The sequence below is a fragment of the Cottoperca gobio genome, chromosome 11, assembly GCF_900634415.1.
Source record: "Cottoperca gobio chromosome 11, fCotGob3.1, whole genome shotgun sequence".
NCBI classification, from domain to species: Eukaryota; Metazoa; Chordata; class Actinopteri; order Perciformes; family Bovichtidae; genus Cottoperca; species Cottoperca gobio.
In genome coordinates, this window is record NC_041365.1 from 11,494,234 (window position 1) to 11,521,732 (window position 27,499).

Sequence of the window (27,499 nt, forward strand, 5' to 3'; positions counted from 1 at the left end):
TTCATTTCACTCAGTTTGTCTATTTAATATATAAAATACGGTAAAACATACGCAAAAAGGGTAAGGTTTCAAGGGACTTGGATACTTTGGTACAACAAACACTTTTTGTAAAAGCGGTATAGAATTTCAATAACATATCAGTGCATACTTTGTATATGAAAATATACACAAATTGTATATCATTCTCAAAAAACAAAAAGAAATATTTTCTTTACAACAAAAACCCAAAGCAGACTAGCTCAACACAATATATTAGCTATAAATTTCATCTTTAGTATTTCATATGCTACATTATTCTGAGTTGTTTAAAAACTCATTTGTGATGCAAGTCCTTTATCATTACAGTACGTAACATACGTTTTGTTGTTACCTGTATCCCATGCATTTACATTTTTTTTCAAATTTCATGAATGACTAATTTCAGTTGTTTCCCGTTTTTATAAATATATTCTATATCTTAATTAAAATTGCAGCATTTATCTGGCATTTCCTTCATTGCATTTGCTAATACCACAATAACTGATCGTGCAATTTTCAGCAAGTTGTTTAAAAAAAAAAAAAGGAAACCAGTACTATATGTTTATGATAAGAGAAAATAAAAACTATCCTACACAAAATAGCAATAAAATAAAAGCTCCATAATAACATCATCATAATAATAGACAATGGAACTGTCACCAGCACAAATTAATTCAAAAATAGTGAGATTCTAAAAAACATTGTACACAACAAATAACAGGGGTGCAAGTTTTCATTTCTCATATATAGATTGTCTTGTGACTAAGCTGCGAGATTGGACAGAGAACCTTTTTGTACATGAACAAACCTGCATGAGGCAGGAAGCCAAATCGGTGTGGTGTCACATTTCAGTCAACCATCAGCGCCCACAAACACAAAGAGTTTCCATTGAAATTAGTTTTTGTAAAAATGGAAATGACCTATTAGCTCTGCCTGGATGCTGGTACTGCTCATACGTTTGATCCTTAAAAGAAAGTTCGACATTTTGGGAAATACGCTTATTCGCTTTCTTGCAGAGAGTTCGACGCCACGCTCGTGTCTGTCCGGTAACGTGGAAGCTACAGCCGGTTAGCTTAGCTTAGCACAAAGACTGGAAACAGCTAGCATGGCTCTGTCTAGCGGTTAAAAAAACAAACAAGCACAAGCCTCCGAGCAACAATCTAACTAATTGACACCTTTAATCTCGCTTGTTTAATACATACAACAAGTGTAAAAAGGAAGTCTTGGGAACTTTATGCTTTATTCCGATTTGGGGATGTTCATACATTATTCCGAAAGGGTTTCCCCCGCTCAATTTAAAGTAGCCCCGATTACTACTGTGTTATGTATTTGCAGCAGTGCACCCAACTCATAATATTTGCATAATATTAAATGGGTGTGCATTAATTCAAACGGTCTTTTGCGGATTTTCTGAAAAATAGTCTAATAATAATTTGAGATGAAGGTTGCTCGTAGTCATGGTCTAATCAATATGACCTGAACGCAGCATTTAACTCTCAGCAAGAAAGCGAATAAGTGAGTTTCCCCAAAATGTAGAAGTAGGCTACTTCTTTAACGTTTTAAGAGGCAAATTTATTTCCAACACGAGTTCATTGAAAGTGTTGGATGGTAAATTGATGATTGACAGAAGAAAACAGTACTAACCTGATATTAGCTATGAGTTAAAAGCGACCCACAACGCTGTCGAATGAGGGACGGACAATGAACTGATCAGGGAAAACATCAACAACACTGTCGTGAAAAGGTCACACAGCACGATGATGTTTTTTTCCGCACACTCGCCACAAACCCACAGTGTCGGTTACAAACACACTCTCTGCTGTGGGCTGTGAATAATCGCACCAAACGGCATCAATTCATAAAAGCTGCCGCGTCTACTTCCTGCACTTCACCTACACTGATTTAATCAGTGTAGGATTGTTCAGGAAGATAATTAACAGTCAACAAACCGCTGACAGGCCAGTCTGCACTGTGAGCATCGCCTCAAGGAAAATAAAAGAAACTCTCTATTTGTAGGCCACACACACACACACACACACACACACACACACACACACACACACACACACACACACACACACACACACACACACACACACACACACACACACAAAATGGTTCCAACTAAACTAGAAAACATACAATTAAACTACAAACACAGCACTTGGTAGCCAATTTCTTGACTTAATTTCAAGGTGAAAAAAGGCATAATCTGTGTCTTCTTAATGTGGAAAAGATTCTGTCAATCAAACTATGAGTCAAAGAAGTGCGTTTCATCTCTTAACTACGCTCTAAGTGAATGGCAGTGTCCTAATGGTTTCATGTTCAGGTGGTTATGGACAATTTGACTTTGAGCGTGGGTTTTTAAAGATGTGCAGTAGGAGAATATGATGACACCACAACCAAGCAGGCCTCTGTGAGTGAGACAGAAAGTGCACACACCATCAACACTAGCATAAAATAGTATTACTGAAACAAGTGCAATCCACCAGCACTACCTAGTCTGGCGAAAGCCCTGCACCGTAGCTCGAAACATATCAAATTCACACTCATATATGCAAACAGATCCACTGAGAATCAACACATTGCTTGTTTTTAGGGATACCTAGCAAAGTCTATGCAAATATAGTCATATGTACATACACGTCGTTGAAGCTGAAAAGCTATTTCACTTTGTCGCTAACTGAAGCGGTAGAAATATAGAAAATGTCTTTTTCCTTTCACTTTTTGAAACACGGCAAAGAGCTAAGGAGAGCTAGCGAGAGCTAAAGAGGACATCAAAGCTTTTGTATAAGGAGGGATTTTTATACAAAGTCAGAATTCCTACTTCTGGACAACTAACGGACCTTCAAAACTGTTTTTTTTTGTTTTTTTGTTTTTAAAATACCAACAGATAAAGAACACTTTGACTGAAAGACCCAAATACTTTCCCTACCCAAAGAAAAGCCACCAGAGAGGCAAAAACTCATACTATGCATTTAACTGGATGGCATCTACTCCTGGTAATAAGCAGAGTGGCTGGCTGGATTTCTGGTGCGACAATTTCCATCCAAGTTCCAGAGGAGATGAGGCGAGAGGACGGGAGGAGCATCCCGTCTGAGGAGAAAGTGACGGCGAATTCAAAGTATCAACAGTTTTTAGTTCTCGTGTCCGTGACAGTGCCAGTGAAGATTCGTCAGTGTCCCTGCACGGTGTGCGAGAGGCATTTGGCATTTTTCTGTTGTTGAGAAGAGGGTGATATTGGCACTCTGGCAAGGTGCTCGGCTCCACCTGAGGGCTCGGGCCTGCCTGAGTGTACGAGGTTGGGAAATGTGGCAGCGTAAAGAAGCATTCGTGGTGAAGTATCTTCACCTAGAAGACCTTGTTTGAGTCTGTTTGCTCAGTGCCAGATCGATGCTCAGTCCTCAAACGTGTCCAGATTAAGTTCTATCCAAGAGTGACTTATGGAAGAATGGACAGCACACGATTCAAGCGACATTGGATGTCAAAGAGCAGGAAGTGGCGAGTCATACAAGTCCCATAATGTCGACAAGCCACTGTGAACAATGTCTATGTGAATACATGAAGGTGAAACCATGTGAAAGATAAATGTTTTTATGGTTTTGTCATATTGCAAAAAACACCTCATTTCTACCAAAAGAAAAAAATTACTATACGGAGTCCATTCAAGCAAAAAGGCTTTAAAAGTCTACTGTCCCCTTATTCACGGATCTACACGGGACATATTATCCAGCTGAGCACTAAGTCATCCTCTCCTCACTCAGAGCGTGATCCCCAAAGGATTCTTACAAATATATTTTGATGTTTTTTTTGGCAAAGCCTCATAAGTCTGGGTGACGCAGCTGAGTTGTATAATTTCGGACAGAGGCAGACGTGTGATGATAGTGTCACATGGCAGTGGGGTCGGGCAGTGGAGGTTTAAGGATGAGTGTGGGTGTGTGTTGTGGGTGTTTAAGTGACACCAAAACTTCACTGTGGGTGCAGAGAGGTGTGGCGCGCCACTCTATGTGACCCAGGTGTCCAATCTCATGCGCTTGATGTTTCCTCCCTCCTGCTCTGGTTCGTTCGACGCCCTGAGGAGCTCGGCCGAGGGGCTGAAGTCAGGGCGGCTGCCGGGGCCGACGCTTCCTGTGGCACCAGCTCCGCCGCCGCCTGCCACCTGCACCTCCGCCGCCAGCTGTACCGGTGTCATCGCGATCGCTGCCTTCGAAGGAGCTGGCGTTGCTGCTGATGCTGTCTGCGGGCGAGCGGCCGGTCGGCGGCTCCAGGCACAGCAGGGAGCCCGGATACTGTGGCGGAGCGGTCAGGATGGCTCCACCTGAGGTTGAGGACGGCGTGGTGGAAGATGGAGGAGGGCAAGGGGTGCTGCGATCCCGGCCGGGCGAGACGGGCTCCGACTTGATGCTCACGCTGGGGTTTGTGTTGACGGTCAGCATGGCGCCTTGAGGTATATGTGCCACAGGCCTGAGAGCAGGGGCACGGAGGACAGAGAGAAGATAATGGAAGATAAGGAACAAAGAGGAAAGGCGAGAAAACAAAACATACAAATGGTTAGCTACGTGACAGAAGGCATATGAGAAACTGGAAGGTCACTCGTGTCAAGACATAAACCCACATTACAAGGCACAGCACCAACAGGGAAAAGCCACACTCGATTATTCAATCAATTCTGAGCAGAAGTAACCCCCCCCCCCACCACACACACTGCTCCCAAGAGATCAACACAACAGCCCATGAAGCATGAATGATTCGTGTGACAGGGTGGTTCGCAGTGAGTCAGCTATGATGTGAAGAAAATACAGATGATAAACAGAAAAATAATAATCGGGTTAGAGAACATGGTGGAAACCGGAACTAGGTTTAATTTCCTGTTTGACTGCAGACAGCAGCAGACATGCTTAGGGGGAGCCAGCCAGAAGCGCACAGACACACAGGAGAAAGGAATTGTGATACAGTACCGGCCCAACCACTCATCTCTACCCAAGAGCAGGTTGGACGGAGAGCCAACACTGTGGGGAGAAAACAAGATGTTGGAGCCCAAACCAAAGGGAAGAGGTGGATTAGAAGGCATGTGTGGAGAAAAGGGCGAAACATTATTGCGAGCAAAGTTTCTTCAACAACAGCAATAATGTTATTAATGTCTTAGCATCAGAAATACAAAGACCCTAATCTGCTGAATTTTTGTTCCAGCACACATAAAAATCCAGACATGAAATCTTATTTTCTGATCTACAAACACAGTGACTGGAGCATTTACACAGTAATAAATGTGTTAGATGCTTTTTGGAAATGTTGCCTTATTACAGAGTTTGTACGGTGACACGAAAAATGCATACAAGAATAGATGCATACAAAGAAACAAGGGCAGGGTTTCTCCCCTCCATTAAGGTACTTTTCATGGTTAAATTAAGGATTCTTTTTTCAAATAAAAATGCGCCCTAAAGAATGCAAATACTCAAACTAATGTGCAGCAGGAGAAGGAACACAGGAGGGAAAAGTCAGCCCAATATTGAAGCTTTTTTAGTTTTTATATTTGCATTGGTTCTTTAATTACTCTTTATGTTTTTGCCTTTTGTATGCATTTTGGTATTTGCAGCATTTCATAATTTTAGGTGCTGGGCTTCCGCTCTTGCATGTGTTAGGTCCTCAGAGAACAGCGTACGTGTGGGTGATGAAGACTATATATGCAAAAAATAATAATATGAAGAAATTGGATTTCTCAAAGCCGAGACTTACAAGTAATATTGAATGCACACCATAAACATAATTAACATTTGCTGCAGTATTACAATTGTATAATTACTTTTGGCTGTGGATTTTTTTACTGCATCACATTTTCGATATGTGTGCTGCTAGCTAAATAAAAGTAACAATACTTATAAAACGCATCATGTTGTAGTGATTGATGGATTTACAGTTTATATACAAAAAACAGCTTAAATATTAATTGAATTAATTAACGAGTTAATATGCACAGATCAGCTCATAGCACAGTAAGCATCATATATTTACTACTACTATTAATTACATATATATATACACACACAACTATTATTTTTATTAATAAAATAAATGTATGTCTGCAACATTCACTGTATTTGTTTGGACAGAAGCCCTTTTTATATGTAGAGTGGAGTACAAAACCCCCCTACAGACAAGGTCATGACATTTCACACACGCACACACTAGCAGTGGCTGTTCACCTCAGATTGGCAGCCAGACTGGACACCTGGCTAGACAGCTCGCTGCTCTGTTTGTCCACGCCCCACATGCTGTGGACAAGAGGAGAGAACACACTTCAAGGATCTGGTGTTCATGCTACCAGAGACAAAACTCCAACCCTGCAGCGTTCAGCTCCCGTCACACTGGAAGAATCACTCTGAAGAAGACTGTTTGTGCCGCTATGCGTGGATTGTTAATCCAGCTGCATTTTAACACGTACAAGCGTTTAGAATTTCCCCATGTATAGTAGCTATCTGATTTTTTTTATTTTTAAAGTTGCCAGAAGAGGACCGTGGACATTTCTTCTCTTTTGAAAAAGTTTTAATTCTGAATTTGACACTGAAAGTTGTGTTTGCAGTAAGGCTTCTAACTGGGACGCCAAGGTCAATACACAAAAGTGTGTACGTGTTTCTCCCAAATATGAGGATTCGTACACATCAGGACACTGAAACTATGTTCAATGTTTCGTCTCCACACTCATTACTTAGATGTGACTTAACGCAAGTCCCACGTTTATAATTGGGACCCTTAATGACCTGTACTACTGAGTGTGTCACACATTTAACTTTCACAGATAATCCAGTATCTCTTCAACTTTACATCTTTATTAAAATACCTTTAAATGAAAGCTGATATTAATTTAACGTCTAGATAAGAACGAGGAGATAAATCACGTTTCAGTCACTGACGGGGACGTGACTGCCAGTACAGGGCACTACTCGTACAATAACATGAGCACTTCAGTTATTTCCTGTAATTCTGGCATTATGCACGGATATAAAATTATGTTCTTAATTTCAAAAATATACATTTTAAATGTTTAGCAATTAAAGCCATTAGTCATTTAGTAAATGTAAATATACTTTAGCAGGTAAATAAATCAGAGTTTAATTGAATTGAAGCTTTAAATGAAGAATAGTTAAAAGGGCTGATTTATCATTAGAAGGATACATTTGTGCATTTATTGATTTATATGTTATACAACTTGTACTTTTTTCCTCTCCAAATGAATAAGTAAACAATGACATAATTAATGAGGAACCAAGTGTGTGCGCATCCAGGCAGAAATACTCAGGTGCTTGACAAAATATACTAAACCGCAGGTCACAAAGGAGAAGAAAATGTTGCCTTGAAAAGAGAAAAAGAGTAATAAACTACTGGTTAAAACATATTAATGGATTGTATCTGATCTATAAAGAATTAGTAATGACCACTTTTGTGTTGTCACATTTAGAATCCTAAAAGGGTAAGCCATTAACAAAAGACTTAGATTTAATAATAAGCAATTAATTCTGCTGTTACTAATAAAGGATCTTTGAGACGGTGTATTGTGTTACACTGCTGAAGTGCATCAACTCCAGAAAAACTGAATACCAGATATTCAGGTTGATGTTATGAAGAGGCTGAGATGGTGAGATGCTGGCGAAAGACCAATTCACTAAAAAGGAATGTGAATTGCTTGCATATAAAAGGTCATGGTATGGATATCATGCAAGCTGACTGTGAAGGTCAGTAGTAAAGTATTTCAGTGTTATGAGGGTTGTCAGTAGACTGAGTGCTTACATGCTCACACCATAAATACGTCAACCGCCATCATCACCCCGACGCTGGATTTGAGTGACGGAGGAGCTTTTAGGAAACAAGATTTGAAAGAAAGACGCAGCGCGGTGAGAAGATGAAGAGAAGACTTACACCAAGTTGCTGAGGGATGCAAGACTAAGTTGTTGCTGCTGTTGTTGCTGTGCTTGCTGTTGCTGCTGCTGCTGCTGCTGTTGTTGCTGGGAAACAACCTGCTGCTGTTGCCATGTCGACACACTGGTTGGCAACAAGCCGCCAGGTGACGCCAGAGCGTGTAAAGCAGTGATGTCTGCAGGGGTCAGCTGGTACTCTGAGAGGACACAGGATTAAAAAGGTCACTACAACATTTTTGTATGTCGTTACTTGGGATACATTTTTAATTATGTCGGTTTTAAATTTGTTTTGAATCTTTATTTACTGAACACTGGAAAATAATATATCCAGGATTTATATATCGACACCTGGCAGTGTTTATTTTGATAACGTACGATACGTTAAGTTAAAGTTAACAACAGCTACAACATGGTTTGGTCGAAAGGAACAAGGAGATATTTTTAACAGTACTGCTTGTTGCTTTTCTTCTTAACTAAAAGGATATTTTCTCTCCCGTGTGCTCAGGTCACCTGTGTTGTACGCTGTTGGCATGGCGGAGAACGGCAGCCCGTGTGCCTGGAGGCTCGGCGTGGCCACGGAGACCACCGGTGTGCTGAGGCTTTGTGCCGCCTGGACTCCTGCTGCCAGCCGCTGGGCGTTCTGCCAGAAGAAGACAGCGACGTGTTAGTCGCAGCAGAAGCAACGTTCACATGTGGCCTCATGCTAAAACACTTATTCCGATAATGTAAATTCCAACATGCTGGAAATGACGATGTGCGTATGTCTGGATTCATAATGATGCACCGAGTCAAGTAAATCTCAGTCGAGTGGATTTACTCTCAGAAGGTTCTTAATGTCATGCATCAAAAGACGGTTTCCTTGTCTTGAGTGGGCCATAAACAGACGTGATACATTAAAGGCAATTTATTTAACCATCAGATATAATTATGCAACAGCGTGAGGGGTTTTTATAAGGATTATTTTGTGCCATTTATGCGTTCATTAGATAGAGACAGTGAGAGATGACAGGAAATTAGAGGAAAGACACTAACCAGGGATGTTACAGTTCATAGTCTGTGCTTCAACACGAAGGCCACAAGGGCGCCTCGTGGGTTTACTTCCTTACAAGACTTCATATTAAGTCATTAAAACACAATTTAACTTATATAGCGAAAGTGTCATATTCACTACTTATGTACTATTTTTAAACAAAAATCCATAATTTCTATCTAGAATACATCTAGAATACATGAACCAGACATTTCTCATCATATATACACAACTTTATAATTTTACTCTTTAGGGTTGCTTATTTTTCAGTCGACTAATTAACTAATTGTTCTAACAGCTGTAGATATTCAGCTTTTATACAATACTGTTGAAACACTACACGCTGTATTTTATATACAAGTCTTTTGAGATTTACAACATTTCAGAATACATTTTCACAGACTTGCAGTAATAAATTATAACGGTGCAGTTGTGCGTGCAAATTAAAACGAGCACTGGAAGTTATCTTCAACTATTGGAGCCCGACTCTTCTTTGACTTTTAACTGAATCTGCAGCTCATCTGGAGTTTCTCCAGTGGATGTCACTGCAGGCCTTACAGTACGTTGCTTGGTTGCATTCTGCATTCTGTTTCAATCATTCCTTTTTTAGAGAACAGGGTTGTCACGCCTGCTGCTGGCTCAGTGTTTGTACACTAAGTCAGTCATTTAAGTGACTAAACATCCAGTTTCTCTAACACAAGTGCAACAGACATGCTGCTAAATCTGTGAAAGAGTTACCAAGAGGTTTTATTATCATCTACCTGCGCTGACACACACAAATCTCTGATGCAGAGCGACGCTCTGGAGTCTGGTTCAGATGAATTATAACGCAGATAAAAGGAAACTGAGGTCTTTTGTGAGAGAGAAATAATAATAAAGGTCTGCATTCAAAAAGTCAAAGATGCAATAATTCTGGTCTGAAATGACTCTTCTGAATAGTGAGACCTTGTGAATGCAGATCATCCTGAGAGGAAACATTGGATGAATTTACAGTTAGAGCGAGAGAACGAGAGAGAGAGAGGAGATGGACCAGAGAGAAGAGGGGGCCAGATTCAATTAACTGCCTTTGTGAAGAGGTGAGGAGGGGCGGCAGGGTGAGAGTGATGAAAATGAATCACTATCCTCTGGAAATGAGATTCTTGCCTGTCAACTTTGAGTGGAATTATAAAAAGGAGGGTGACAATCAGCAGCAGCCACCATCCCTCTTGGAGTAAATTCAGCTTGAATTAAAATGTGTTTCACAGGATGGCAGCTTTCATAAGAAGTTAGTTTAACCTATATTTTAAAAAAATGTTCTGCTGTATATATTGTTTTATATATTTTTACATTAGGGCTACACCTAACACTACGCCTAAAGATATTCAGTTTAATATGATATAAAACAGAAAAGCAGGAAATCTTCTTTGAGAATTAAGTTTCTGTTGAAATGACTTAACTAATCCTTTCAACACGTTCATTTGATTTGAAAATAAATGCAACTAAAAGATTGCTGAAGTATTAAACACTTTAAAAGTTAAGTTTGTGTTGCAGATGCTTTACATATAAAAGACGTGACTGAGGAGTGAAATGCCTTTAGTGTAACGCCAGTTTGTGTCTAATTGACCATTTTAGTCGAAGGTGAAAATGAGTGTCAGCAAATGGGGAACATGCTCTGCGGTGCGTCGCACCTCAACGTGATGAGACACCCATGCTTCAGTGTTACCATATGATGAAGTAAATGAGCCTGGTTCAGAACCGACACGATCACTCAAATCTTACTTAAAGATTACTTTATGTCTTTCTAGATTATCACTGCGAAGACTGTGATCCAACAACACGACCATGAGCCCTGAACCACATGCAGTCAGGTGGGAGCGACAAGCTCAAGACCATCCCAAAATATTTCAGTGGAGCAAGAACAAAACAATAAGAAACTCTACAGTATTGTAACCATGCTAATAATGTGCGGACAGTCGATGGCCATCGACCCATGCGAGTGACTGACGTGAGGGAAATCACCTCGTTTACCAATTCCAGCTCATCCTCTGTCTGCAAAAGGTGGCAACAGAGAGAGTTTGATTCATTTGTATAACTAGAAGTAAATAGAGCAATTAAAATAAAAGACACAAATAACATTAAGTTACCTATGAAATAAATCAATGCATGCTAATTGTTACATGTGTAGGACGTGAAATCATAGAAGGTGCAATGAGTTAACTCTAACCATACGGTCCATTTAGTAGCAGTTCTGCAGCTTTTAGTCACATCACAAGATCTTCTTCGACAGTTTTCTACTGTTTCCACAGTCCAGAGGGATAATATCTGGCTCCAACATGCTTCACTACGTTCACCTGCTAGTTTCTACTTGTGTCTGTCTGTGTACAGTGACAGATGACAAAAGCGGATAGACCGTTAGTCTGTTGGTCGGACCCGTTTCGCATACAAGAAGTCATGTGATCTACTGTAAATATATAAATATTGCAGGTTTAAAGTTTAAAAAATGTAAATTTGTATTGGGCAAACTGCTTCGGAAGTTTTGTGCGATAAGATCAAAAGCTCCTATTAAATGGACCATGTTTGTTGTAGCCATAAGTTGAAGCCATAAGTTAACGTGGGTGCATGTTTAGTTTGAAAGGTTATGAGAAACCTCACCAGTGTGTCAGTGGGAGTTAGCTGATTCATCCGAGACTTTACTAACTTTGCCAGAGTAAATAATGAGATGTTGAGAGCCGAGAGTTTGCTAAAAAACACAAAAATGATGGCAGACGGCCTCTAACGGACTGTTTATCTTCTATACAAACAATATAAATTGTTATAATATAAATATATAAATTCCCAATGTTTGTGTATAGTTTTCCATTTCATTCATTGGCCAGTGAAGGCGTACTTTTCTGAGACAGAATGAAGATAAAGTCTATCCCCTCGTATCCCCTCACAAAGGTTCTGGGTTTGAGGCGTCTTGGTTTTCTTATTGTTTGTAAGATTCTTACTTTGTATTATCCCAGGTGACAACGCGCGTTAACAAAAAGGCCAGACAGCACAAGTTCGGCTTGGATAAGCTCACCATCTGCATGAGGCTCTTCCCGCCCTGTGAGGTGATGACTCGGAGGTCTGGCTTGCGGCTGTTGACCATCTGGGGGCTCGGAGGTGGGGGTGGAGACTTGGCCGGAACTACTTTCCCAAGACTGTTGCCGTTGGAAACAGTGAGGAGGCCTGGGGAGGCCCTGGCACTGGTGTATCCATTAGCTGCAGGGAGAAAGAGGTGCGAATGGACAGAAATCAATAGGAAAATCAAACAGGTGAATACTGACAGCGGGGTGCGGGCACTGCGGGCACTCAGAGTTAAAATAAGCCTCCACAGCTTTCTTTTAAAAACTGTTATTCTTTTCTGAGACAGAATAAAGCTGCTTGTAAAAGCAAACGTCACCTAATCTGTGTAAAAGTCGAATCTATTAAAGTAACGATCTTGAAGATTTTCATTTAAATAATCACTATCACAATATAAGCAAACATTTCCTACAGCTTCGCATTAAAAGCATTTAACGGGCGAAACACGAGCCGTCTTTTCTCAAATAATAAATATGCCGTTTTATTTTGACTTGAAATGTCAGATTTATATTAAGAATACAAAAACATTTTACCACGCAAACTGAAAGAACTGAGAAAAATTAAAAAGGACCATGATGTGCTGTAATGTTAAAATGTGATATTTAAAGCTGCTGGGAATCCCCATTCATTTCTGTTGATGTGACGGGTGGCATCCCCTCATCCCTCCAAGGGTCAATCACAGAGGAGAAAAGGAGGAGAGGAGAAAAGGAGGAGAGGAGAAAGGAGGAGAGGAGAAAGGAGAGGAGAGAGGAGGAGAGGAGGAGGAGGAGGAGGAGGAGGAGAGGAGAAGGAGAGAAGAGAGAGAAGGAGGAGGAGAGGAGAAAAGGAGAGGAGAAGAGGAGGAGAGGAGAAAGGAGAGGAGGAGAGGAGAAAAGGAGAGGAGAAGAGGAGAGGAGAGGAAAAGGAGAGGAGAAGAGGAGAGAGAAAGAGAGAGGAGAGGAGAAAAGGAGAGGAGAAGAGGAGAGGAGAGAAGGAGAGGAGAAGAAGAAGAGGAGAGGAGAAAAGGAGAGGAGAGAGAGAAGGAGAGGAGAAGAGGAGGAGAGGAGAAAAGGAGAGGAGAGAGGAGGAGAGGAGAAAAGGAGAGGAGGAGAGAGAAGAGGAGAGAATAAAAGGAGAGGAGAAGAGAAGAGGAGGAGAGGAGAAAAGGAGAGGAGAAGAGGAGGAGAGAAGAGGAGGAGAGGAGAAGAAAAGAGGAGAGAAGAAGAGGAGAAGAGGAGAAGAGGAACCTTGGAAAGGATTTGTGATAAATATTCTAATACAGACCAGATAATAAAGAAGCATTAACCAAACTCAGGAGCTGAACAAATATGGCAGAAGAGTAGAGAACTCACGGACTGGACTTGGGCATCCTCCATTTGAATTATTCAGCTCGCCTCCAAGAAGAGCACCTATTGAAAAAGGATGAAAAGAATCTGAATTAAAGAATCAAAACACTAAAAAGTTTCAAGTTTTACAGTTATGTTATTATTATTTATGACTAAATCAAATCAGTCAACAATGAGCTTTCAATTTCAACAAACTCTAAACATTTAATACAAATTATCAACTGAAATAAATATAAAATATTTATATATATTTATACACCGCACGCACTTAACGATAAGAAACTACAAACAACATCCAGATCAGGGCCATGAAAGAGCAGATAACAGAAACAACACATCCTGAATAAAGTAAACATGTCTACAGTCTCTTTCTGCTGATATTTCTAAATCTACTGACGACACTCGCTCACCTGCACTGGCTGGTCGCTGTGGCAACCCAGGAGACACCGTATTTCTCTGGAGAGCCGGTTGCTGTGGCGACAGGAGGTGGGTATCCGTGAGCGATGATGAGGTTACATAGGAGGTAGTTACCAGTGCGTTGCCAGGGTTACTGAACTGCAGTGTGCTTTGATTGGACGCCTGGACTGTGACTGGCATGGAGAACGTCTGGGACGGAGCCGTAGACTGCTGCTGAGCGGGAGGAGAGAATTTATCTTTTAGTCTTCATCGTGCGACAAACTGCTCACTGCTCCAAGACGATGTAGCGTCGAAGTACAGGTGAGCGACACAAACATCAGAGTTTATTTTTGTTCTAGCTCAGCAAAATGGACGATTAAGCCCGCACGCGTTTGATCACCAAAGTCCCCGTTACTCTGTGTCTCCGAATTGAGTGAGTATCATCGGCATAAAGTAGTAACAGTAAAGGTTTTCTGAAAACAAATGCAGTACACATAGGTCCGGGAAGAAGTAACAGACAGAAAAGGTTGTCGTTGAGGCTGAAACAAAACACTCTGATGTGTGAAGAGAGTATTACCGTAGTTTTCGGACTATAAGCCGCACCTGACTATAAGCCAGCAGACGCTAAATTGACTGATGTGTATGTAGCCGGTCTGTAGCTGACACCACGATGCGTTGTGTTGCGTAGAACCAGGAAATAACGATGGAGAACTTCTGCCTGTTCAATCAGCATTTATTGTCTCTGACCGTTGGTGTTTTCCTTAATTTGTCCATAAATTACCGTTGAAACAGAAGAAACACAAGAAAGTCATCATCATACGGTAACTCCACAGTCGGGGTTTTTGGACATGCACCCCTCTCTTCAGCATATCCTTCTTTCCGTCTCCCGAAAAAGTGGCGCGAACCCCCAGAAAGCTGCCGGTTTCAGGAGTATCAACATAAAAGCATATTTAACAAAATAAGACTCCTCGAAATAAATATATATGCATTTCTACGTTTTTTTTTCCATAATGAGGGTGTCTCACAAACTGTCTCGCTCTCGTAATGTCCGTCTGTCTCTCGTACCACTCGCTACTTTTGCGCGCTCTTTCCCGGCATCCGGTGGACTGTAACCTGTAAAATCCATAGATTTAGGAATTCCCCTAGTGGCCGTTAGCTGTAAAAATCCATAGATAAGCCGCACCGTTATACAAGCCGCAGGGTCGAAAAATGGGGAAAAAGTCGCGGCTTATAGTCCGGAAATTACGGTAGTTAAGTTAGTATATAAATATAATGCACTCTCCTTAACCTCTTGAAATGTGCTTTAAGTACTATGGCCACATATGACAGTGGCTGTTTATACAGCTGTTGTCTCCCATGTGGATCTAAAGGTTCTAGTCTTCTGCAAATGACCCAGTGAAAGAAAAGTGTGAAACAACCAGTTACAGGAACTTCACCACAGACGCTGTTTCCTGTAGCCACTCAAGCCAAACACAGAATATTAACAAACCAATGCTTGTAGTCTACAGTCGCAGAATTAAAGAGTAATTACAATATACTAGATGACTTACTCCGTAACGTTTGAAGAGAACATCCAGGTCCTCTGTGGTCTTACGGTACTTGTCATCATTTAGGGGACTTTGGTCGATAGAGTCTTCACCGTCCGGCTCTGGACTGTCACAACCGTTGAAGCCTTTCTTTCTCAAAGTCTATGAAAGAAAGCGAGGAGAGTAAAATCAGTCAGTTTAGTTGCTTGAAACTAGTGCGGGATGAAACTAGTAGGGATCTCCAATACAGAGTCAGATCTGACACTTATATTCATCTAAATGTTGATTAAATATGTATCCGACACATCACCTGAGGGATGGTTTTAATGGTTTAATGGTTTTAATACAAATGGTGGTTACAATTTTACCAAGTTACTTAAAAAGCCCTTGTATGTGTTCTCGTTCTGCTTCTCGAAAGTTATTGTTCTTGTGTAAAGGCTACAAGGTGGCACTAAGGAGTGTTTTGCTTTAACTCATCATTATGAAGTAAATGTTGATTGCACAACGGCAAGACTGTAGAATAATGACATCAATGGCGTTTAGATTGGTTTCCTATAAGCCTCACTTTCTGTATGCAATGCTGTCTGCCACAGGGTAAGTCAACCGTGTTGCAACCAACACAGGCAGAGGATAGCGCTTCTGTTTTACCCGGTAGCTATCGGTAGCTATCGGTAGCTATCCTGCGTTATGAAAGAGTAATTGTAAGTTCTTTGCAGTCTATAAATAACAATTGGCATCTTATCTCTGTTTAAGGCTAACATCTTCCTTCCTTCCATCTAAAATAATGTAAATGTTAAAAAGATCTTAGATGATCTAAAACTCAAGCAATGACACATGTCCATCTTACTTCATCTAACTCACTGACACAAACACTGCTGATGTGATACCTCAATAATGTCTGCATTGGTCCGGCTCTCGTGAGGCTCGTTGTACTCTGTGTATTTGAGCAAGACCTTGTCCATGTCAGTACTGGCGTACTGGAACAGCTTGTTCGCGTGGTTGAAGATGATCAGAGCGATCTCGCAGTCACACAATACGCTCAGCTCGTAGGCTTTCTTCATCAAGCCAAACTTTCGCTTTGTGAATGTCACCTGAGAGAAAACAGCAGAGAGAGTAGGGGGGGGGGGGGGTGAACAGGGCAGAGGGGCGTTTGTGAGTACACACCCCTTATTATAAACTCAAGTAAACAACTTGACTTTTTCTGTGTAAAACTTTACCCCTCTTGTCTATTCCTTTCACTTCTATACAATCTTTTCTATTGTCATTATTTTTCAGACTCTCACGTTTCTCAGGGTTAACACTTGCTTTTGAGATACATATTATTATTATTATTATTATTTTAGGTCTTCTGTGATCCACACACAAAAAATGTCGACTTCCAAATCAAGAAATGAAATGTCACAGTTCAGAAGAAGTTGTTGACATGAGAATACTCTTTCAGGTGTGAGGAACAACGCATTCACATGACTGGCAGACACTGCTGGGTAACATATCCAACAAATAGTATTTTTGGTGCTCTTTGCCTGTCAGAGCTGTAACACGGTGGAGTCAGTTTTCAGCATCACTAACAAAGCATCCTTGTTTTTGTGGACTTTTTATGACTAACTATAAGCACAATGAAATAATATAATATATCAGAAATGGGCTTTTAAGCAATAAGCATTCCCAAATGTTTTTTAATCATTCAATCCGATGCACGTACAATCAGGTATATGTATTATAAGGAAACGCTCAGAATTTTGACATTTGTTAACTACTGAAAATAAAAAGAATATACTGATATACTTGAATTTTAAGAATCGGCAGCAGAATAAGTTCATCTTCAGTGCCAAAGTCAAAAACACAGAGGACGTGATGACCAACTATTCGGCCATTACACGTTTTTCACTGGTTTCTCATTAACCAATTACTCAATGGTGAGATGGGCAGTTAGCGCTTGAATTCAAAAGCAATTAAATATTTGATTATTTGTCTACCACAGTTACATATATTTTAGATTAATAATACATTTGTTGAGATGGAAAAAAAAAGAAAGACGTCGGTTAGGGAGGAAACCAAGAGCCACTCAGACGGAGCTGCTGTGTATGTGGATCCATCTAAACAAACAACAATCAATGCAGCGTTTTACGCAGTTCCGGCTGCAGAGCAGGAAGACCAAAAGAAAAGACAAGACGCATGACAGTGTACTTATATTTGAGAAGAAAAACAAACATGTGGAGGACTGAGAGCATGAGGCAACATATTCTGTGGTGTGATGAAAGCATTATTTAACTCTCCAGCAGATGATACAAAGCACTTTGTTTGGCAGAATCCAAACTCATCTCATCACTCATCCAACACCGTCCCTACTGTGAAGTGTGGTGGCAGCCTCATGCAGTGAAGACTTGTGAGGACAAAATTAAACAACAAATGGAGCTGAAAAAGGCTAACTGTAGAGGACTTCCTGCTGTAGAGTATTTGAGAGCTCTCACTGCAGCAGACGTGTATATTTGAAGGAGACAATAACGATGAAGCCAAATAAACAATAGAGCAGCTTAAAAATGAGAAAAACTCATTAAAGAAATCTGTGAATGATTTCCTGACAGCTGAGTTCTCCCAAAATGTGTCAGGCGCCTCGGGCTGGTAGTGAAAGATAACAAAATCCACAGTACCAAAAACCACAGTTTGACATCAGTAAACTGCACATATGCTTTCTTTTAATCTCTGAGGCCATTTTTATAATATGAAGACCATATTTTTTTAATATATTTAAATGATAAATGCCTAAAAATGGTCTTAGATTATTAGAAGAATTGTCTTTTATTATTAGCTTTATTATGAATAATCAATTAACAAAACACTTGTTGGTTGCAGCTTCATTCACAATAACGGGCCACAGAAAAGAGAAACGGATGAAAGCTACATTAAGACTCACCTGTTTGTTCCTTTCATCGGTGATCCGTTGGATCTGAATCTTTTTCCTACCCATGATGCTTTGCAGTTGTGGAGACAAATGTCGTAGTCGGTCAAGTGGAGAAGCGCCTCTCGGAGGGTGAGAGAGGAAGTGCAGCCTAATACCGCTTACTTACAGCCCAAAAAACATTCAGATACAGTCATGCATCCGAGGATACACGCGCACACACATTTCTCTGCCCAGGTGTGGTGAGGCAACGCTGTCGACTCCTTTAACTGACGAGGAGGCGAGCGTGAAGAGCGTGTGCTGCGGAGATGTGTGAAGTCGTGGCGTGGACGTCTTCAGTTCATTGTTTGTTCAACAGGGTGAAAAGTGACAAACTTCCCTGCAGAGCTGTGATGAGGACGACGTCCCTCCTCTCCTGCAAGAGACAGAGATCAAAACAAGACGGAAATAAAGCGATGATATCAGTTCATGCGGATCATGCATTCATAAATTAATACATCATCCATCCATCCATCCATCGTCTACCACTTATCCGGGATGGGGTCGCGGGGGCAGCAGCTCCAGCAAGCAACCCCAATCTTCCCTCCTCCGGGCCACATCCGCCAGCTCCGACTGAGGGATCCCGAGGCGTTCCCAGGCCAGTGAGGAGATATAATCTCTCCACCGAGTCCTGGGTCTTCCCCGGGGTCTCCTCCCAGCTGGACGTGCCTGGAACACCTCCCTAGGGAGGCGCCCAGGTGGCATCCTTACTAGATGCCCGAACCACCTCAACTGGCTCCTTTCAACGTAAAGGAGCAGCGGCTCTACTCCGAGTCTCTCACGGATGGCTGAGCTTCTCACCCTATCTCTAAGAGAGACGCCAGCCACCCGTCTGAGAAAAACCCATTTCGGCCGTGATCTCGTTCTTTCGGTCATGACCCAGCCTTCATGACCATAGGTGAGGGTAGGAACGAAGATCAACCGGAAGATCGAGAGCTTTGCCTTCTGGCTCAGCTCTCTTTTCGTCACAACGGTGCGGTAAAGTGAATGTAATACCGCCCCCGCTGCTCCGATTCTCCGGCCAATCTCTCACTCCATTGTCCCCTCACTCGCGAACAAGACCCCGAGGTACTTGAACTCCTTCACTTGGGGTAATGGCTCATTCCCTACCCGGAGTAGGCAATCCACCGGTTTCCTGCTGAGAGCCATGGCCCCAGATTTGGAGGCGCTGATCCTCATCCCAACCGCTGCACACTCGGCTGCGAACCGATCCAGTGACTGTTGAAGGTCACAGACAGATGATGCAATAAGGACCACATCATCTGCAAAGAGCAGCGATGAGATCCTCAGGTCACCGAACTGCAACCCCTCTCCTCCACGACTACGCCTCGATATCCTATCCATGAAAATCACGAACAGGATTGGTGATAAAGCGCAGCCCTGGCGGAGGCCAACATTCACGGGAAACGAGTCCGACTTACTGCCGAGTATCCGGACACAACTCTCGCTTTGGGCGTACAGGGATTGGATGGCCCTCAAAAGTGACCCCCTCACCCCATACTCCCGCAGCACCTCCCACAGTATCACCCGGGGGACCCGGTCATATGCCTTCTCCAGATCCACAAAACACATGTAGACCGGATGGGCGTACTCCCAGGCCCCCTCCAGGATCCTTGCAAGAGTAATAATACATCATGTCATGTGAAAAATAAAATGACAAAGCAATCCATCTAAATTAACTTGGAACAACGGAGATGCTGTCTGATTTTTACAGCAGGGGGTCACAGACACACCTCAGGGCATCTGTGTAGCAAACACTTTGCAGCAGAATCACAGGTGGAATGCACCTGTATAATGAGATGGTTTATTTCAACCTTTGCTATAAAAGAAGCAAAAGACTTATCAAAGAGAAACGCACATAAGTGAGGAGAAGTTAGCGTTGTATCTCGCACTACTACACTTCAGCAGGTGGAGCTGCAGAGATGTGTTATTCATATGGATCTACAACATCACAATCAAAAGGCGGTGGAAATACACATCTGGATTCTAGACGTACAAACCAAATCGGTTTAATGATTGATTGAGTAGATTATTGATTAGTAAAAAGTCCTCAGTATGAACACACAATAGGTCAGCATGTTTCTCTACATGCATGATGCTTTAGCACCTGTAGGACCGTTCAGTGGCAACACGGAAAACATCTATGCTTTTATTCTTTGAAGGAAAATCAGCTCTACATTAAAAAATTTTAAAAAAGCATGTCAGTGAACAGGACTCGGCATCTTAAGACCTTTAAGAGGAATAATAAAAACGTCAAGGCTGCTCCACAAGGCTCTATATCAAAATCAAACTTGAACTGAATACTTTGATGTCAATAGAATTGATTGTTTTAGATCCTATTTACACTCTCAAGAACATTTTTTGGAAACAATCCAAGTCAAGTGGATCACAGCGTAGGTTAAGTGTCAATCCAAAAGCTGTATAGCATCCAAGCATAGTGACGACTATAAGGCTTCACACATGTGCAGGCTGAATCACTGGTACTCTTTATATTGGACATACTATGAAATCCTCCTCGACATGAAGGTCTGCGAGTCATGAATAACAACTTAAAATAATGAGCCAGTGATGAATAAGGAAGCCTCGAGAACGTCTGCGTGAGTCACAGATATTTGAGACTAAAGAAACAGTCTCTTGGTCGTGTTACTCACGCGCTGTTGGAGTTGAAATGATTAATTGTTTCCAAAGTGATAATCCTGCATGTTTTACTGCAGGTGTCACAAGCTGTGGGGCAAGATTCAGATGGAATTTGGTTTAATATTCAAGAGAATATTCTAGATACTAATCTCAATTCTGACAGTTACTTAAACTTGCTCGCGTGTGATGCTGATGCTTTGCATTTAGGATGGCTGCCCTGGTGCGTTAAATCGAGCGCTCCCTGGAGCTGTAGGGAATGCTCGATTAATCAGCAATTAATTAGTAGATCAACAGAAGAATTGGCAGCTATTCTGATAATTGATTAATGATTTCATTTGTCATGCAGAAATGCCAAACATGGTTTCAGCTTCTCAAAAGTGAGGATTTCCTGCTTTTCTGATTTGAAGATCCCACCTTGGACTCTGGGACACAATAATGAGCTTTTTTCACATTTTATTTTTTATTGAGAAAACAAATAATGGGGAATATAATTGTTAGAATAATTGCTGACCATTCTTGTCAGTACATTTCTTTCCACTGTCATAATAACGTTTGTTGCCAAGGTTATTCACTTACAAAGAAATTACCTTGGTGTTTGGTGCATAACAAAATGTCTTATTGATACTTTTATTTGAGTTAATGCTTGACATTATTGTAAATGTTTTGCTTCAGTATGATGTGTTTAATATCCTTATTCAAGGTAGAGTAATATGAACTGGTTCGATGGGGCAACCGCACATCTGGAGGTGAAAATTAAGACTTTTCCAGTCCAAACAAGACTTTTACATTTTATAAATACATTAGCTTCCCTATAACCCATGCTCCTTCCTACACAAAGGCTCAGCCCTGTGGCAAACGTGTTAAGTTTTCCCTGTAGTCTTGACCCTCCATGCTCTCCTGTGGGATTGTTGTCAGGCCAGACGGAAAAATTAAAAACGCCAGTGGAGTGCACATGGGGCCTTTACAAAACCACATTTCAACACTTCGAAGCGTCCAGCTTGAGAATTAATCAGAAGTTGTAATAAAATCCAGCATATCAAGTTTAACTCTAAAAATCTCAGTGTCATTTTATCAGTGCCATGTATTACGTCAACGGTAGCATATGAAACTTCAGCCTTCTCAATCCACCTTATTTTTAGCAATCCATTTCCTGCTTGCTAACTACTCTTCACCAAAGTTGCACAGATTGGCTATCAGACTAGTACTGACCTTATTAAATGGATCAGGCGTCGGCCGTGAGGTGAACGGTCCACATTATATACAGTTTGTCATTATTTGACAATCCCTGGCCTCATGTTACCTTATAATAATAATTCTAATTATATCTATGACTTCTATTTATACAGATTTACATTTTGAGAGAAAGACTTTCACACTGTTATCGGATAGTTACTCTATATCGGCAGATATCCTGAGTTAATGTATCAGAAACGGCATTTGGGAGAGAAAAAAGCGAATCCCCAGTTTAAAGAAATAGTGAAAATATAAAAAACACAATTTCAGGTTCCAGTTTCTTGAATGGCAAGATGTGCTGCCTCTCTTTGTCATAGTAAACTAAATATCTTTGGGTTTTGGACATTTGATCAGACTAGGCAAAACCTTTGAGGAAGTCACTTTGAAAGTAATTTCAAGAAACAAACATTTAATTTTGAGTCTAAATATATTGTTACAAAAGTGACAAATGTCCATCATGCCTCAGATCCCAATGCGACATTTCAAAAGTCTAGACCTAGAGTCATACAAGGTAAAGTAATCTTTATTATTTTTGGCGTGCAATTTGTTGCATAGCCAGCATTAACACAATCATCACACAAACAACATAATGTAAACCCAAACATATTCAATTTACAGAGAGAAAAGCAGCAAATCATCACCATTGAGAAGAGAATCTTTCGCATTCTTACTTGATAAAAACTATTATTACATTTTCCACCGATGACTAATTGTTAAAGCAGTATATCATGGCATCAATAAACTCAAATGAGCTACCCCACAATTATCTCCAGGTACCCACTTGGTTACTCGAGTACCCTCTAAAAACAGTACATTTTTATTCAAATGCTACAAGATGATTATACAAAACATATGTTCTGTGATGCAGCAATGATAAGAGACCGTCAAAGTGTTTAAATCCCCCTTAATGAGGTCCTTTTTCAAAGAACATTATATACAGACTACCAATTAATTTGGACAGCTTGCAAAACTAACACAATACTCCAAAGACAGAATCATGTATAATGTGGTTTGTGCTGCACTTACATGATCCTTTTCATACATTATATATCTGCAGCTCTGGACATCATCATTAATTAGCTACAGCAAGCCACAGACTATAAACAAGTCGCACAACAAGACATGGAGAAATATCTCACTGCGAGAAGGAAAAATGATTAAAAACTGCTCCTCCCTGCTGACTCCGCTAGCTCTGCCACTGTCAAGCTACAATATTATCTTTGATTAGCCGTGAATTGACCAGAATGGGGCGACTCTGCAAGGCTTCTGTCTAGCCTCCCTCTCCCTGACTGCCCTTTGCATGGCTGCCCCCTCATTACTGTAATTGACACGTTCATCCTTCCTCTTCCCCCATAAGGCGCTGATGGCTCAATTAGGAGCTGGCCGGAGGACTGATTGAACGCCAAGATAATGAGGTCACCGCTTGGCTAAAACTGAGCCCTACATCCAGCCAAACCAAGCTCGCTCTGTGACATACGGAGAGCCAAAAAAAAAAAAAGAAGCAGAAAACACAGCTTACAAGTCAATCCAAAGACACCAGATAAAAGTGTATAATAGTGGAAAATTAATTACTTTTGGGCAGAGCAGGTTTGCCTCATCTTTAGAGGGCACACATTTGGTCACTCTGGTAAAAGGTGAGCCACGCACATGTTATTCAAATCTTCCAAGTGATGGTTATGCAACACTTGAATATTCTTCTGATGAAGGAGAGCACACTCAAGCTCAGGCTAGGCATCTGTCTGTTTTGGAGCAGTGTAATTAGTGGTAGTGACCTTTAGCGGATTATGCGCTAGCCAATGAAATGTGCCAAAGCCCTGAGATAAATGGTCGGAGCCTCAAACGTGACTTGCAGTGGAGTTCGCCCATCCTCAGCTCTCAGACAGGGTTTTAAGACGGCCTCAATGGCTCAATCTCCACTCACCAAAGATGGACATTGTTGATTTTCACTCATAGTCTCGTTACCTTCAACATGACAATAAAAAGGAACATGTAGTGACAACAGATTAATGTATTCATATCACACGAGCCAAGTAAAAAATATTGAAAAATAGCCATAGTTAGCATCTTCAAACGTCTTAGTTTACGACACAAAAAATGTGTTTACTTTCTAATAGAAGAATCCTAACATTTGATTTGTCATTACTGCATTATCAAACAGTTTGACTACATTTCAACCAACTAATTGACTAACAAACTCGTAATGTCAGCTCGACACTCCATGTACTTTGAATGAAGCTGCCGCTTTATGCACAATATCACATTGATATATTGTTATTTGAACAAATACCGAACCAAACAACAATTTTAGAAACGTACAGTATTTTCAGTTCTGTATAAATACCTTTTTTATGTTGGAGTTGTGCAATGTCTCTTCTTTATAATAAGCAAAGAATAAAATAAACACAATGTGTGTGAGTGTATGCGTGTCTCAGCCACCCTCGGACCGATATACTTCACGGTTGTCATGCGTGTTGCTGAGGACCCGAGAGAGTGCAGTGCCACGCGTGAAGTATTTTTAGCTCAGCAGTTCTGTAGAAAAATGTGAAACCCGGTGACCCCTGTCGGACTTTGGTTAGTGGCTGTGCAAAGTCGTAAAAAAAGTGCAAATAGACGCAAAATCCACTCAACAGCGCGACCACGTCGGCTAACGGCCACTATGAGACGTCTCTGTATGTTTTCTTTCTTCTTTCTTCTGAACTTTGACTTTCGTCCAACGCGTTCATTAAACACATTTAATGGGGCTTTGACTTTATTGAGGACATAGGTTTTCATGGGAGCTTTTACACTCACGATGCGTACACTGTAGCGTTGCTAACGAAAACGCGGGCATTGGCTCACTTCGAGGCGCGAGCACATCCCGAACAGGCACTGCACTAGTAAGACAAATTACGAGTTGACTGGTATCAAAAAACATAACTCAAAGCATAATACCGAATTAAACAATTATAATAACATGTTTTCATGTCTTACTCAACTATTTTGCCTTTGGATTATTTTCTCCTCATGTCTTGCTAAACAATTTCTATTAGCAGACAAATCAATGAACGCCCAGAGTTCTTTTTCTTCCACTTGACAAAATCAAAAGGAGATAAAAGAAAAGTAAATCTCATCACCCTGGTTAATCGGAGAAGTTAAGAATACAAATTACAACTTCATAGGCCCGCCTGAAGTATTTCAACCAACAAAAGAGGACGGAAACTTGGAATGAAAGATGTTGCCACTGCATTTACTGCATACTGAACATTTAAAGTGTTTCTTTTCTGTTTAGACTTCTACTGTATGTCCATTTCAAATCATAATCTCCATTCTTGTCTCTCCTATCTGACTTCGTTGCAAAACTAAAAATGAAATAAAACATTCAGTTTTACATAAAATGTGTACTTCATTCTGTGCTAATGCAACAAATATCATTAATTGTTTGATCAGCTGTCCATCTTGTTCCCGAAAGAAAAAGAATGATGCTCCCAATTCAAGACATGAATTGAATCTTAAGGAATTGCTGGTGTAGACTTTGAGAAACCTTCAGTTGATATAATTCTGTTCATCTTGGCAACCACTCCCAGCTTTGTCAGCTTAAAGTCCTACCCATAGGAAGTGCAGGTTTCAACAACGCTCTTATTTCAACCATTTTCATAAAATACTTTTGTTGATGATACTGTAGCAAGGTTTTGGGGCAGCCAAGTTGTCGATCCTGCTGTGAGGAGAGTAGAGAAATTTGAATCTTTGCGACATTGAGAACTTGGCTTCCACTATAAAAATAAGGATTCAGCAGCAAATTCAAAAAACAGCAAATCCCATTAACTTACACATTACAATAAACATGCTGCTGGTACAGAACTGATAGCTGAACTGTGTCATCTATGCTCTCAATCACTGGGACTGTACTACCTTTAGAAGTTGATATGAGTCCATCTGCAGGGGTGGCACACATATCACTGTCAAACTGGCCTATTTCTTTCCCCCAACAGCTTTGGTATCTATCCTGGTTTGGCACAGACAATCATAGCTGCTGATTTACATTGCACTGAATACATACAGCCCCATGCTAAATCCATAACCGGTGTCCTAAATTAACTAGGGTTGCTCTTATGGTATATGGTAGAAAAACAGACGTACAGCAAGTAAAGCAATGCAAATGCCCTTTGGCATTATTAATATCAGTGTGTCTTTTGTACAAAATCTCAAATTTACGTCACACACAAACTTAAACCAGTGCAGGAAAATATCTTATTTTTCTTGAGGCTATTGGAAGTGAAGATGGAAAATGCAGCTGAATAAACAGCTTTGAACAATAGACCGATTATAAAAGTAAGTCTGTTTTCTCCTTAATGTCATTAACCTATTAGCCATGCTAGATCTGGTATAAGAAGTCAACACGAGGTTAAAATGTTTCTTTCTAAGGAGGGAGCAGGACTCATGGCTGTATCCTACTAAACATTATGACAGATGGAGGCCCACTGAAGGCAGACAGACAGACGGGTACCCTACAGGGTGTAATTTGACAGGTTGAAAGCTAATGTCACCATCAAAGAGCGCTTCCTAATTTTTAACAAACCAAATACCATAATTTAAGTCACCACAGCCGGGGTTGACTTGCAGAGCAAAGGACGAGCTACTCTAAACGGGCCATTTCACAATTTTCAAGTTACGAGTCGACCGACAGCCATTACCTTCCTCTCCATATAACTCGGCTATGCGAGCTGTAGTACGCACTACTTTAAATCACACTACGGACATTTTGTACTCAAATTAAGACTATACTTCCATGTAATATAGATCAGTACACTGACGCTTAATTACTTTGCTATATTTAAATAATAAAGCTAGTAGGTCTGCTTCTGTGCGAGGAGAAAAGACGCAGGAAGGAAATGTATCACTCCACTTACCCTGAGATATTGCTGATAAAAAAAACGAAAGTAGGCCTGTCGGTACGCGCTCCAGAGGTCTTAGAGTCTTAATTAAGAATAATTAATTAATTACGCTGAAGCGACATCTCTGTTTACATGAATCCGTGGGATTTTATTCCATTTAATGTTGAAGTAACTATACTGTCCACCCGGGCGATACAGCGAACCCAGTGTACGATCGACGTCATTGAAATTGCCCGTGATTGACCCGTTCGAAATCCAATAAGAAGCTGACGTGCGATCCTGTCGTCCAATCAGAGCGCGGTTTCTCAAAAGTGGGCTGGTCTTTGCAAGAGGGCATGACGGAGGTGACGGCCATGTTCTGCAATAGTGGTTGTATCCCTCCGCTTCAGTATTTACCTTTTGCATGATTTTGCATGTGGGGAAAATGTCACTGTAGCCCCACTGTGCCCTGCCTGCTTTCCATAAGAGAGCCCGCTAGGCCATTTGTTTTTCACGCCTGTAACCATAACAGCCTTGTAAAGCGGC

General features: G+C 41.0%; 1 protein-coding gene across 1 annotated transcript; it reads right to left on the reverse strand.

Moving 5' to 3' along the window:
• On the reverse strand, window positions 1-27,187 carry LOC115016158 (myocyte-specific enhancer factor 2D homolog). Its single transcript, XM_029443832.1, is given in 14 exon segments — window positions 1-4,172; window positions 4,174-4,482; window positions 4,977-5,027; window positions 6,222-6,290; window positions 7,933-8,128; window positions 8,442-8,571; window positions 10,960-10,989; window positions 12,005-12,186; window positions 13,380-13,436; window positions 13,784-14,003; window positions 15,320-15,457; window positions 16,183-16,386; window positions 18,210-18,609; window positions 26,990-27,187. Coding segments are annotated over 13 exon segments (1,791 nt in total). The 5' UTR covers window positions 18,264-18,609; window positions 26,990-27,187; the 3' UTR covers window positions 1-4,021.
• Window positions 27,188-27,499: the final 312 nt, after the last annotated feature.